Consider the following 14,509-nt stretch of genomic DNA (forward strand, 5'->3'; position numbering starts at 1 on the left):
CAGCGTCCAGGGACGAGAAGACCGTGGAACCGTTGAGCTGAGTTTTCATTTCTTCTGTTGTTGGCAAGATAAACCATTTCAAACAAAACATCCATATCCAACCAACTAATGAGAGCACCATTGCTGTTGTATACATGTTGTCTATAAAATATCCATCCATCCATCCATTTTCTTAACCACTTGTCCTCACAAGGGTCGCGGGGGGCGGCTGGAGCCTATCCCAGCTGGCTTCGGGCAGTAGGCGGGGTACACCCTGAACTGGTTGCCAGCCAATCGCAGATCAAATATACAGTGCAGTACAATGTTTTTACCATCAAGCCAACTTACATGAAGGGTATCTGGCCGGTGGACGCAAAAGGGTAGTCATAATGAGCCGTGACAACTTCAATGTCGATAGGGTCTTCGCAGATATCAAGATTTTATGGCTTCAGGTGTGACAGGAGCTCATAGTCACCTGTTCCACTCGGTTGGCCGTGGTTAAACCACTGGGTGTAGCACACTGTTTGGTGGACATTGTTATGTTTCTTCTGATGAAATACTAATTTTCATGGATTTGTATTTTATTTTGTAAATGACAAATGACTTACCATCCTGATGGCAGAAATCCAGAGGGCACTTAAAGCGAACTTCATAATCAGAACAGCTCTCTTCTGGTCTGAATTTTTACAGATGAAACCTGTTTCTGTGTCAGCACTGCATGCAATTAGAAGTCAGTTAGTGCAATTTGCCTACTTACAGCTTTATTATTGTTTGAGCCGAGAATTAATCTATTTTGGAGCATTGCAATAGTTCACTTCTTTGTGGTGAATTAGTGCTTCTTCTTTTTTTCTTTTTTTTAAGACAGTGTACAGGAGGTATTTGTGGTGTATATGATCCTTACACATAAATGACATCGCCGGTTGAATCCACGGTGGCTCCGGATTTTGTCCGAGCCTCGATGGCAGATGGCATATCGCATATTTTTGATGGGAATCGCTCACGAATTGTAGAAATCTTCTCAAAGTCACCACCTTTGACAGGGTTGTCGACGTCAAACCACGCAGTCCAACATTCTGAAGGCATTATCCAAGAGGACAAAGATCACATGATGTGGTAGCAATTCTGAACATAATTAGTTAAAAATACAACAATTGTCCTGTTCTATGTTATATTGGCATTACATACAATACATACAAAGTTTTAGCCTTTGCAAAAAGGCCTGCAGTTTGTTCCAGAGAAAATGTACAGGAGTATTTTTTGCTGATTTAAATCTCAGTGGTAATCAGACATCTAGTTAGGTTTGAAAGAACACGATTGCATTTTATCTACAACCCCAATTCCAATGACGTTTAAAACATACATATAAAGAGAGAAGTAAAAGATGGACTCGTCAGACCACAGCACGTTTTCCCACTTCCCATCATTGCCTCTCAGATGAGCTCATGTCCAGCGAAATGTTTTTGGGTGTGGTTGATGTATGGCTTACATGTTGCATGGTAGTCGTTTAATGGCCATTTGTAGATGCAGCTGTGTTCAGAGTCAATTGTTTCTCGATGTGGTCCTGAGCCCATGTGGCAATATCCTTTATTCAATAATGAGGATTTTAATGCTGTGCTGCCTGAGGGAGCGAATGTCACGGTCACTCGATGTTGGTTTTGCCGCTTACATTCTTTGAATCTTTTGATGATGGACCGGAGATGATGAAATCACCAAATTCATTGCAGTTATCCATTGAGAAAGGTTGTTCTTCAACTCCTTGACTAGTTACTCATGCAGTTGGCACACAAAGTGGTGAACCTCGTCCCAACCTTCCATGCTTGTGAACAACTCTCAAGGATGCCCAACTTTCACCAATTTCCAACTAAACTGTTAGCAAGTGCGATGCTCCAAACAGGCGTTTCTCTGAACATTCCTCAACTTTCCCAGTCTTTTGTTGCCCCTGTCCCAGCTATTTTGGAACATGCTGCATTGCTGCAGGCATCAAATTCAAAATGAAAGAATATTTGCAAAATACAATTAGGTTAATCAATTTGAACATGAAATATGTTATTTTTGTCCTGTATTAAGTTGAATATAGGGTGAAGAGAATTTGCAAATTAGTGTACTCTGTTTTTGTTGACGTTACACAACATTTGATGTTCCAGATGGTTGGATGTCTTAAATATCCTTATCCCTAAGGAGAGTGGACAATTTTTGGGGAAACGAGGCTAGCTGCTCAAGTCAAATGATTTTCAAATTAAGATATTGATTGTACTGAACCCGGTGGCTAAATATCCTACTGTAACTGTAAAAAAAAAAAAAAAGTGTTTCCCTCTTGACTTTGACTGTCATTTGTTTATTTGGAACAATTTAACCATGGTTACCTGGTGGTTTGCAGAAATCGAGGGGACACCTGAAACGAACACGATAATCCGAGCAGATGCCATGCTTCTGATCGTAATTTTCACATATGAATCCTGTCTCGAGGTCGGCTCTGTTGGGTAACAGAAGTGGGTCAATCCTGTATCCTTTACAGTTGCTTCAAATATGACGACGGCAAAATGCTTTAATAAATTTTCTTCAACCATTAACTCGACATGTTTGTTTTTGGTAAATGCTGACAATCATACGATAGATTAGATGTAATAGATAAACCGAGAAAAAAAGCAAGTCTTAATCAGTGGTGGATCGAGTACTTACACATGAATGATGTCCCCTGTTGCAGCCACACTGAACCCATGTATAGTTTTCACTTCAATTTGAAATGGTGTCGGGCAGATTTGATATGGATACTCATGGCGTAGCTTGTCAATAGTCTCAAAGTCTCCAGCAGCAGTAAGGTCGTCTCAATCAAGCCATGGAGTCCAGCATTCTGGAGCAATCACAAGAGCAGGTACATAGCAAGGGTTTGTGAATAAAACAATGATTGGAAATTGACTTTGGAGAACTGTAAAACTGATATCAAGCTTTCAACATCAATAAAATGGTGAAATAATTAATAAAAGCTTAAAATGAGCATTTGAAGATCATTTTTACATGTATTACTTGGCTTGTTTTGCCATTAGCTTCTGCAGATAGTCAGCCATTAGCTTCTGCAGATAGTCAGACAGATTCTGCGCTCCCTCGATGTGTGGTAGATGTCATCGTATTTCATTTGTAAATATGACATTAGTGTGCATTTAACCCTCTAAATCGTTGTAGAAATCAATTCATTGAAAGCAACATTATTATTATCATCATTTTTAGTTGTTATTATTATTATCATTATCATCTTAAATGTTTTTTTTTTTTTTTTATGTTTTTGTTCTCCATGTAGACCACCTCTCCTGCGCTTAAAGGGATACTTGACTCATTGGGCCATTTTCAGCAGTAAGAAGTTAGTTTTGACCAGAATTAATTTGATAACTTCATTATTTTTCTTGTACAATTATTAATTGTACAAGAAAAATAATGAAGTTATCAAATTAATTAAACAAATTAATAATTTTGTTTTTAAAGTTATTAATTGTTGCTGTCGACCGAAGATGACCAATCACGGCTCATCTGTTTTCTGGGTTTGGTCAGCAAACTGAGCCATGATTGGTCGTTACCTACTTCCTCAGCACAGGTGATGTCATCTTCAGTGTTTATGTGCTCACGAACTGATCACTCGTCACATCTGTGCCTGTTATTTCTCCTTCACGACACGTGCTAATATATTGTTAACTCGTTCGTGCTTGAAAAGTGAGCATAAAATTATAATTGTGTGCAACAGCCCAAGAGAGATGAATCAGTCATGAAACTTCTCAATGTAGTGATGTGTTGGACGTGAAGGATGCAGATCCTGATTGGGAGCTGATTTGTTGGGTTTTCTCATCTTTTTTCTGTTCAAAAAACAACCTGCATTGGACATGTGCACACTTTTCACCCGACACTTCAGTTAAAAGAAAGAAGACAAGCAATGGGACCTGCTGGTTATGAACTTGTGATTGTCTCTACGTAACAGTGTCAAGCGTGAAACTTTGAATACTTACTGTACTGTACGATAACACAAAATTGGCATGACCAATAATGGCGTGTTTGTTTACTACATTCTCCATTATTGAAAGGTGGAACAAACGTTTTATGTGTTTGTGTTCCCCTGCTGCCGTACAGTAATTACTGTAATGTGCCACTGGTTGTATCCACACCTTTGACTCTGCCCTTTTTTCTGTTGCTGTCCATGTGGGAGGGGCACGTTATATTATTTTGTTTGCTCTGTTATCGTCAGGTTTTGTGAGTGAGGCGATTAAAAGAAACCAAGAAAAGAAATCCTGGCGTGTGTCATCATCACTAATCTGAAATACAACACAGTCAAACTGGCAACATGTAGCCACTATTGCTACAATGCACAAAAATACACGTTTTTAATAGTCTTAGGCTTTGATATTTTCCAATAGTATACTTTATTATGACTGTATGTATGAATGTAGCCGCAAGCGGGAACAAGCCAGCATCTTCTTGTGCCGGTCCCAAGTCCGGATAAATACAGAGGGTTGTGTCAGGAAGGGCATCTGACGTAAAATTTTGGCCAAAATAAACATGCGAATCAAATATTTGACTTCCATACCGTATTGGTCGAGGCCCGGGTTAACAACAACGGCCATCGGTGCTGTTAACCTACAGGGTACCGATGGAAACTGGACTACTGTTGGACAAAGAAGGAGAGGGGGAAGGTGTGTTCGTAGGAAGAAAGAGAAGAGGAACACCAAGAGTCTAGGACTAAGAGTAGGGACTAGTTGGAACTACGACAGGAAAAGTTAGAGACCTGGTTGACATGATATAGAGGAGGAAGGTGGTTATACTGTGTGTTCAGGTGACCAGGTGGAAAGGGAGCAAAGCTAGAAGTTTAGGAGCAGGGTTCAAGTTATTCTATCATGGTGTAGATAGGAATATAAATGGAGTAGGAGTTATCGTGAAGGAGGAGTTTGTTAGGAACGTCCTTGAGGAAAAAAGTGTGTCAGATAGAGTGATGAGCCTGAAGCTAGGAATCTAAGGTGTGATGATCAATGTTGTTGGTGGGTATGCGCCACAGGTAGGATGTGAGCTGGAGGAGAAGGAGAACTTTTGGTTGGACCTTGATGAAATGATGCAGAGAATCCCTAGAAGTGAGAGAGTTGTCATTAGTGCAGACTTCAATGGACACGGTGCAGGAAATGATGATGAGGAGGTGATGGGCAAGTTTGGTATCCAGGAGAGGAATATAGAAGGACAGATGGTGGTTGACTTTGTAAAAAGAATGGAAATGGCTGTCGTGAATACTTTCTTCCAGAAGAGGCAGTAACATAGGATGACCTACAAGAGTGGAGGTAGGAGTTCACAGATAGACTATATCTTGTGTAGACGGTGTTGTATGACTTTCAGGAAGGAGTTGAGACAGGTTCTGGATGATCAGGAGGTGCTTCCAGATGACTGGACAACTACAGCAAATGTGATCAGGGAGGCAGGTAGGACAGTCCTTGGTGTATCATCTGGAAGGAAAGAAGATAACGAGACTTGGTGGTGGAATGAGGAGGTGCAGAAGTGGATCCAGAGAAAGAGGTTAGCTAAGAAGAAGTGGGACACTGAGAGGACTGAAGAAAGTAGACAGGAGTACAAGGAAATGCAGTGTAGGGTGAAAGTAGAAGTGGCTAAGGCCAAACAAGGGGCTTACGATGACTTGTATGCTAGGTTGGATAATAAGGAGGGAGAGACTGATCTATACAGGTTGGCAAGGCAAAGAGACAGAGATGGGAATGATGTGCAACAGGTTAGGGTAATAAAGGATAGGGATGGAAGTGTGTTGGAAAGAGTACTTTGAAGAGTTAATGAATGACCAGGCTTCCCAAATACTCGTCCTCGCGGGTCAGAGTCCTGCAGGTTTGAGAAGTTTCTGTCCTCCAGCTCACCTGATTCGAAATATTAGGATCGTTATCAGGCTTCCGCAGAGCTTGCTGATGAGCTGATTATATGAATCTTCATATGAATGAAGGTGTTTGGAGGACAGAAACATCTAAACGCTGCAGGACTCCGGCCCTTGAGGACCAGGAATAGGGAAGCCTGATGTACACAGCTACTCCCTGCATGGAACATAGTCTCAACCATCTTTGGAAGATCTCGGGAACTGGTGATCCCAAAAAGGAGACGTTTAAAGAACTATTATCCATATGGTCTAATGAACATGGTCCAGCGGGATCTGCAAGGACACTGAATTTGTTGTCATTTTTTCTGTTGTTGGTCAGATGAACCTCTTTTTTTCAGCCCAAATCAAATGGCTGAGTGAGAAATACATTTATATGCAACTAGAAAAATAATAATAATAATGGGAATAAAACAAATAAATAATAAAATCTTTGTTTTAAACGTATATTTTATTAGAATCCTCACCTGAGTTACAGAACCACTAAATAAACAAGTGAAATGCTGCTCTTCAAAATCACAAAAGTCACAACATAATATTCTAAGCAGGGACAGGGGCATTTTTACCACTCTTTTACACGTCCTCTCATTTTAACTTCACTTAATGAGCATTTCAGAACTGAGGATACTAATTGTTGAAGCCCTGTAGGTGGAATACGTTCCTATTCTTGCTTGAACTTCAATTTCAGTTGCAATCAAACAGTCTGTCGTATTTTGCACTTCATAATGTGCCACACATTTTCTTTTTTTTTTCTTTTCTTTTTTTATAAAGAGCTCAGTATTGTTCATTCGGAAATGTCATCATCATTGCTCTTTATTTTTTATTTTATTTTTTTATATATATATATTTTTTTGTATGTGGGTGAGTATGTGTATGTGCATGCGTGCGTGCGTGCGCGCGTGCGTGCGTGTATTTGTTAGCTCACCAAAAACCTATTAGAAAATATCCCATACCGTTCACCTAAACCGAACACCGCCGTCAGGAGACCCGAGGGGACCAAAGAAAACCAAGGAAGGTGAAATCCAGCACCGACCAGACACCACCCACCGGGCCACCCACCAGAATTCTTCCTCAACCCAAGAAATATCTAAATTCCAACAAATCCCCAAAAAAATAAAAAATCAGGGAGACCTCAAGAGACCGAAGGAGAGACTGAGGAAAGGAAGGAAGGACAGACGAAACCGAGTGAGATCCACAGACACCAGCCTCCACCGATTCAATGACCTGAGGAGGAAGCAGATTGTGTCTGAGTTTCGGTAGATGCTGGTGTGGTGGATCTGGCATGCATGAAAATCTCCACCAAAGAGGGGAGCCGTCGACCCCCGCCAGGACAGAGCAAGCGCAACACCTCAGGACCCCCCAGGCCGCGGCAGCGCCAAAGGACGACCCCCGGGCCCCGCCAGGGCTACCGGCCGGAGAGCAAACCCAGGAGCAGGAGCGCCCCCCCACCCCAACACGGCCCCCGACCCAACGCAGCAGGACGGGGCACTGCAGGCCCGCCAGGCACCCCACCGGCCCCCAACCCCCGCGACCCCCCCCCCCGCCCCCCATCCACCCCCGCCATCCACCCCAACCCAGCCCCAGCCGCCCCCAGGTCCCCAATCCCCCAGGCAAACCCCCCACCCCCCCAACAAAGTCGCCCCCCCCCCCGACCAACCGGCAGCCCCCCAACCCCCAGGGACCACCCGCACCCAGGCACCGGCGCCGAAGAGGGGCCGGACAGCGGAGCGGAGAGGGCAGCCGCGCCCACCCCACCCCCCGCCGCGTGGAGGGACGGAACACCGGGGGCAGAAGGGGAGATGGGGGCACCGGAGGACGGCCAACACCCCCGAACCCCAGGCCCAGCGGGGGAAGGCCCCGGTCGTCACCCCAGCGTTCTTTGTGAAAGTTAACCCCTGTTACTGAGTCCGCCAGCTCGCCAACTGGCGAACTCTACCCCTAAACCGTGAATGTGACCCCACCCAGTGTATATACAAGTGTGTGTGTGTGTGTGTGTGTGTGTGTGGGGTGCATTAAAATTAGGAGCAGGTGAACCGGAGCCGAGGGAAATGATATTCCCACGCTCCGATCCACCCGCCTCCCAAGCATGTTACTGAGTGTATGTGGTGCCACATATTTTCAATGGCGGACAGGTCTGGACTGCTGGCAGGCCAGTCTAGTGCTCTTCTTTTTAGTACAAAACCACGCTGTTTTAATACATGCAGAATGTGGCTGGGCATTTATAAGAAGGGATGTCCGTGAAAAAGAAGTTGCTTGGATGGCAGCATATGTTGCTCCAAAACTTGTATGTACATTTCAGGATTAATGGTGCCTTCACAGATGTGAAAATGACCCATGCTGGCTTTTGAATTTTGCGCCAATAACAATTTGATGAGTCCTTTTTGTCTTCTTTGGCCTGGAGGACATGGCCATGAGTTCTAAAAACAATTTCTACAGAAAAATATATTTGTTATTGCATGTTTATTATCAAAACAATTGTTTTCAAAAACGTTTTTTTTTCTTTTCTGGGGACCCCATGGCACCCTACTCAGGAGTCCTAGAATTTGGACTTCTTTAGACCTCACTTCTGGGGTTTTAAGGTAATGTTACACTTAAAAAAAAGTGGATCCTAATCTACCTGTTTATTCTCCTTTTTTTTCTTCTTCAAAATAAGAATCAATACGAGAATTTGAACATTCCTCAACTTTCTCGGTCTTTTGTTGCTCCTGTCCCAGCTATTTTGGAACATGCTGCAGGCATCAAATTCAAAATGAAAGAATATTTGCTTAAAAAACAAAACTAAAAAACAAATAAGATTAATCAATCTCAACTTTAAACCTTATTTTGTGGGTATTAATGGATATTATTTTGTTAAAATATAATAATAGAATCATCGTTCCAATGTAAATACCTTAGGTCTATAAAAAATGTATGTGTAAAATGCCCTTTATTGGAATCAAAAGTGAAACTGAAGGAAAAACAAAAACATTCTAAATTGCAGTGTGCGGAATACTGAGACAAACATGAGAACAGGAACGGGAAATATTCATAAACACACAAACAGCAAAAATAAATGACTAATATAATTACGCCTTTTATTTATTTATTTTAACAGATATGATATAAACATTCGGAATCTCGCCACACGCAAGGCATGCTGGTCCAGGTCAAAGGTTATGTCTCCCCAGTTCGGTCAACATAGCGGCGTGTGACCCCGATATAGAGTACTAATTTGAGCGTTGTAAAGTGGATGTTTTAAAGGAATTTTGTAAGAAACAGGAGTGCAGTGTTACTGGGAAGAGAAAGAAAAAACTTGTGGCCCCTTGCTTGGCCATTGTCTTTTCAGAAAGCCCCAACTGCATTGTCAACTATCCAGCGCAACTGGACTGGACAAATCAACTTTTGATTAGCAAACACTACTGGACACGGGAAGATGAACTGATGGAAGCGCCTCTCCCTTCCAGATTGCACCTAAATGAAATAAATTAATGAGCTACCATTTAAGCAGGTTTCCCCTGTAATATTACTGTATTGTGATTGCAAAGGACTGCTGATGTACAAACTAATAGCGTTTGCTATTAATGTTTGTTTAATAAGTAATCCAATCAGTATATATACATTTATGCTTGTCTCCTGTATCTTTTCAAAACGGTGACTTCACCTCACCTGCAGAGGATGCTGGCTTTGCAAACCAACATTTTTCAAGAAGCTACCCGCGTCTGATGCAGATGCAAATTACTGTCCCTAGACTTTAGAACAATAGAAATGAAAAAGCTCAAGCTATGGAGAGCAAAACATTTTATTACTAACACTGGAATAGCTCAATTTGTATATTATACAGAACCTAACTGCTTTACAAAAACAAAATGATACAATATCACATGTATATACAGTGTAGTAAATATACCATCTCAAATTGTACACAAAGTATTTACAGCTGCCACACATACTGCATTAAAAACAACTCCAACTAGTACACTACTGACAATTTGCATAACACCAAATAAAACATGCCACATTTGAGGGGTTTCTTTACAAACCGATGACCGTTTTGAAATTAGTGCAAGTCAACCACTTGGTTAAGAGGTTACGGACACGTCATCCTTAACATTTATCATTCATACAAAGCAAAAAAAGTGTTACATGTGGCTCAAATACAACCAGGTTTTCAAAACTGTTTTGGACGTTTTTAGTTTAAGGGGTAACCGACAATTATGAGAATTTTTTTCGGGAGCACTACAAGCAACTTGCAAAGCAACTGAGATCAGTGAACTGTCCTCTTTTGTTTTTGCTTTTGCTTTGTGGTGACAAGTTGCTTTGAAGCATGCTGAGAGCCAATTTTAACCTTAGATGATACAAAGAAGAAGTTGATAATTATTGCCGAACAAACATTTTTTCCTCGTCACCGTTGTAAACTAATTAAAAGTATTCATAGCTGAAAACTTAAAAAAATTATAATAATAATGTTAGGCAAGATAAAGACTCAGCTCAGAGCTATTTACAAAGTTTTGTTCCCCGTGAAGAGTATTTGTGTATCACTATCTAGCTGTACAGGATTAAATACTTTCAGGCAATCGGGTATATGGATGATTGATTGTATAGCTGACGGTCGATCACTGAAGGCCAGTTGCGATAGCAACATTGCACCTCTGTAATTAGTACCTGTTCTTTGCCCCCCCCCCAGCCCCCCCCCCCCCCCAGCCCCCCCCCCCCCCCCCCCCCCCCCGCTGAGGTTCGACATTTACAAATTGTACACACTGGAAATCCTGACAAAGGCACACCATGGAGAAAACGTCAACATCTTCCTTAACATCAGGACAAGTTGTTTAAGTCTGTGTCATGGAAACATGTACATGACTTCGGCGTGTGAGCAGGCCCGGCGGGAAGGTCCTTTATCGCGCAATACGTTTGGTCCATGCCGCCATTTTACCAAAAGGATGCACTTTTTGGAGGGCAAGAAGTGTCCTGTGTCGCCATTCACTGTCCAAACTGGATTCATATCAGTGTCTTCGTTTCACCATCTTCAATGCTGGAAAATCATCTCAAGCAGCACAACAGTTAAGCTAAAACTACCTCACCTGTCCCGCAAAAGCAAATGCGATGGAGGAGAATTTCAAACAGTAAAAAGGTGGCGTAAAAAGTTAAAATGCAGCATGAGGCCAGGCTTGGCAGATGGGTCGGGGGTCGAGAGGAGGAAGAGGGGGAGGAGGAAGAGGGGAAGCGCCAACGGTGGTGGGGATTCCACGGCCCATCACACAATCTTTTTTATGCTGGTTCTCTTGAAGCTGCCGGAACTGCGTTGCTTCTGGACCTGGCTGGCCGAACCGTGGCGAGTGCGACCCCCACTGGACAGAGCTGAGCTAGGGGACAACTGGACATTCTCCTTATCCACACCTACACACAAACAGAAGGAGGGATTCATTATGCTTAGTGCTGTCACTATTGAATATTTTTAGAATCGATTCATCTATCGGTTATTCAATCGACTAATCGGGTTCATTTTAATTTGGCATTAAAAAAAGCATGTTTTCCCCCTGATTACTGTTTATTAACCAGTGACTGGTGTTTATTTCGTACTTCATATTTGTATAGTGATTAAAAAAAGGGGAGGGGGGGTTGTACTATGTTGCCGGTTGGGTCATTAATTTGCAAAGTAAAAAACTGATGTTTGCATGTCTTATTTTTGATTAAACACAGAAGATAAGTCTTCTTTCATGAAGGACTACAGAAATCAGTGAACAATTATTGCTTATATGCTGAAATCAGAGGATTTGGACAATTAAAAAAAAAAAGAGGCTACAAACGATTACTCAATTATTGAAGTAGTTGTCGATTAATTTGATAATCGATTACTTGTCAATTAATTTATTAATTTTCACAGCTCTATTTATGCTTATATCACAGTAGAAGAATAAAGTCATATCTAGTGAGAGATTAAGACACATATTGTAGGTACAACTGATTTATGATTATATAATGGTGAAGTACTTGACAGTGAGTTTTTCCCAAAAACATTTGTTTGTAAAATTTTACAAGTAAAATAATTAATTGTGCATTGGTGTTTTATTTTATTGCAGGGAGTCCTTTTGTGACAATCCTGTGTGTGTGAGATAGCCCAGTCGGAATATGTCGTCTATCACTAACTTAGACTAATGCAGTAATAAAATCATGATTAACAATAAATATTTGTAAAAGAAAAATGTATGAAAACAACTTCTAGGCCATGCATACAAAGCAATCAATTGAAAAAAAGTAAGCACTAGGGATGCTCTGATCACACTTTCTTGGCACCCGAGTCTGAGTCTTTGATTTTAAGTATCTGCTGATACTGAGTCCCCATTTAGCAAGGAGGCTTCTTTTTTTAAATTTAATTTTAAAATCAGGCAAGGCAGACTTGTTTGGGAGTATCTTTCGTCTTGGATCTCCCTCCCGAAGACAAAACTAACTACACCACTACTAAAAGGGGAAAACAAACAAACATAATATTGCACAATACAAAACTAACCTATTACTGTTCTATATGTTAATATATTTGCACATTTGAATTATTTTGTAGCTATGTGACCTTTTAAAATGTGTTTAAATATCCGATCTTTTCCAACTGACAATCACGTGATCAGGATCGGGACATCCCTAGTAAGCAATGTGGTGCTCTCACTGTTTAATATTCTTAGAATCAATTATTCCATCGGTTAATCAAGTAACCGGATACAATTTTATTTTGCATTAAAGTACAAGTTCCCTGATTACTGTTCACAAATGTTTGTTGTTTATTTGATATTGTTTAGTGATTTGAAAAAGACCTATACATATGGCAATATATTTTTCTTTGCATGTAATTAATGCCAATTTTGTATTCTAATTTCTAATTGCCAGCTTTTGATCGTAAAAAAAATACTGGTCTCGGTTGCAGGTGTGACCTTGAAATATGGCCTGGTGTCGGCATCCCTAATGAATAACATTTAAATCATTTGGATAATCAAACCAATTTTGTTTGTCAAATCTGGGGCTGCTCTGCTCCTTCAGCAAAAAGGGAAACGTACAGTTTTGACAGCACTCTCGATCCATTAGTGTAATACTTTTTTTTTTTTTTATGTTCATCATGCTTCATTGCAATAGATCAAATCGAATTTTGGAAGCGCGCGTGCGTGCGTGACCTGGGGAGTGTTGCGATGTGGCCAGTGAGGTCATGGAGTTGGACAAGTTGAGGTTGGCAGTGATGCTGAGCTGGCTCTGGCTGGTGGGCGGGTAAGGAGAAGTGGGCGTCCGGAGCTGCTCCTCCCCTCGCTCCTCCTCTGCTGCTGGCAGGTAGCTGTCAATCAACGCCTCCAGGAATTTGACGATCAGCTCGGCATAGTCGGGAATTTGGGTTTGCTGTGGGGTGGAGATGCGTGTGGGGAGAGAACTTTGTTAAGGCACTAGATCCAAAGAAAGCAAGCAAACCTATATGGTAGAAATTAACACAGTATAAAAAGAATCCCACTCACCTTTGAGAAAGGACCAGCAAACCTCCAAAGTCCATTAAAACCAAAACCTGTTACAAGAAAGGAGGTCAGCAAGGACGATGTGAGGAAGTGATCTCTGTTACTCAACTTCAAGGTTACACATTTGGAACAATCTCATGTCTTGTCACTGTGCAGAGATAAAATGCATGATGCCTCTAGTTGGTCTTACTTTGTAAATAGGAGGGTTGGTACTGTGGCGGTGACTCCTCATGATACACGACACTCTGGACGATGCCATGTACAGGGTTCAGGAGGTTTGTGTCCTGACACATTGACAGCACAGTGTTGATCTTGGAGTCCAGTAAGTTGTGCCTAAGGAGGTACATGTGGCAACTTCATCACAAACTAGATCGGGAATGGCCAAGAGCCACAATTTTCATAAACATTTGGTACACAAACTGCCCCTCTCACGTGCCTTCACTCTCGTTTGCATGTTTGGACGGCATAGGTGTCAAACTCCGGTCCTGCAGGTTTTGGATGTTTCTCTTCTCCAACACAGCTGATATATGATAAGCTCATCAGCAAGCTCTGCATAAGCCTGATAACGATCCTGCTGATTGGAATCAGCTTGTGTTGGAAGAGGAAAACCTAAAAAAACGGAGTTTGACACCTATGACCTAAATGTACGGCCTTTTAGTCTGCGCAATATTGCAAGCAAGTTTTTAAAAAATTTTTTTTATCGATTATTCTTTAGATGATTCCATCAAATAATCAAAAGCCCCCCCCCCCCCCCCCCAAAAAAAACTTTAATAAAAACTCACTAAGTACTAAGTCAGTGAACGCTTTTAAGCAGACAAATAACATCTGCCATTTGGGCACTAGATGGTGCACTAACAGAAGAAATACAGTAAAGGCCAGATCACAGCAGCCATTTCAATACTGCAAGCGTCTGCAAAATAAATAAAGTGCCCCACAGATTGTCTTTCTCGACACCTCGAGAAAGAGCATGCCAGAGCAAAAAAAAAAAAAAAGGCTATCTGCATGACTGTAGTTCAGCTCTAGTACTTGAAAAAATAGAAACATTTTATAGTTATAGTTTGTAACCAGCCTGCAGGTGAAACGCGTTATACACCAATTTCTGTATTGTAAAACCAGAGAAACAGAAAGATGTTCATGTTTCAAGTTTATGCACTTTCATAAGTATTATTTA

The 14,509-nt window shown here is 41.5% G+C and overlaps 1 protein-coding gene and 1 pseudogene across 4 annotated transcripts in view; both read right to left on the reverse strand.

The window, feature by feature from the left end:
• Nucleotides 1–323: 323 nt before the first annotated feature.
• Nucleotides 324–4,583, reverse strand: LOC147170370 (uncharacterized; annotated as a pseudogene).
• Nucleotides 4,584–10,582: 5,999 nt separating this feature from the next.
• The window catches only part of nf1a (neurofibromin 1a), an 84,481-nt gene continuing 80,554 nt past the window's right edge, over nt 10,583–14,509 (reverse strand). For all 4 annotated transcript variants that reach the window (XM_086080069.1, XM_086080070.1, XM_086080067.1 and 1 more), the window contains 4 exons: nt 13,529–13,671; nt 13,342–13,388; nt 13,012–13,228; nt 10,583–11,248 (listed from right to left, as the gene is read on the reverse strand). In XM_086080069.1, coding sequence (XP_085936195.1) covers nt 11,106–11,248; nt 13,012–13,228; nt 13,342–13,388; nt 13,529–13,671 — 550 coding nt within the window. In that variant the 3' untranslated portion in view covers nt 10,583–11,105. The remainder of the gene's footprint in view (nt 11,249–13,011; nt 13,229–13,341; nt 13,389–13,528; nt 13,672–14,509) is intronic.

This window comes from Leptonotus elevatus, chromosome 7 (assembly GCF_054856555.1).
Source record: "Leptonotus elevatus isolate MCC_2025b chromosome 7, RoL_Lele_1.0, whole genome shotgun sequence".
NCBI lineage: Eukaryota > Metazoa > Chordata > Actinopteri > Syngnathiformes > Syngnathidae > Leptonotus > Leptonotus elevatus.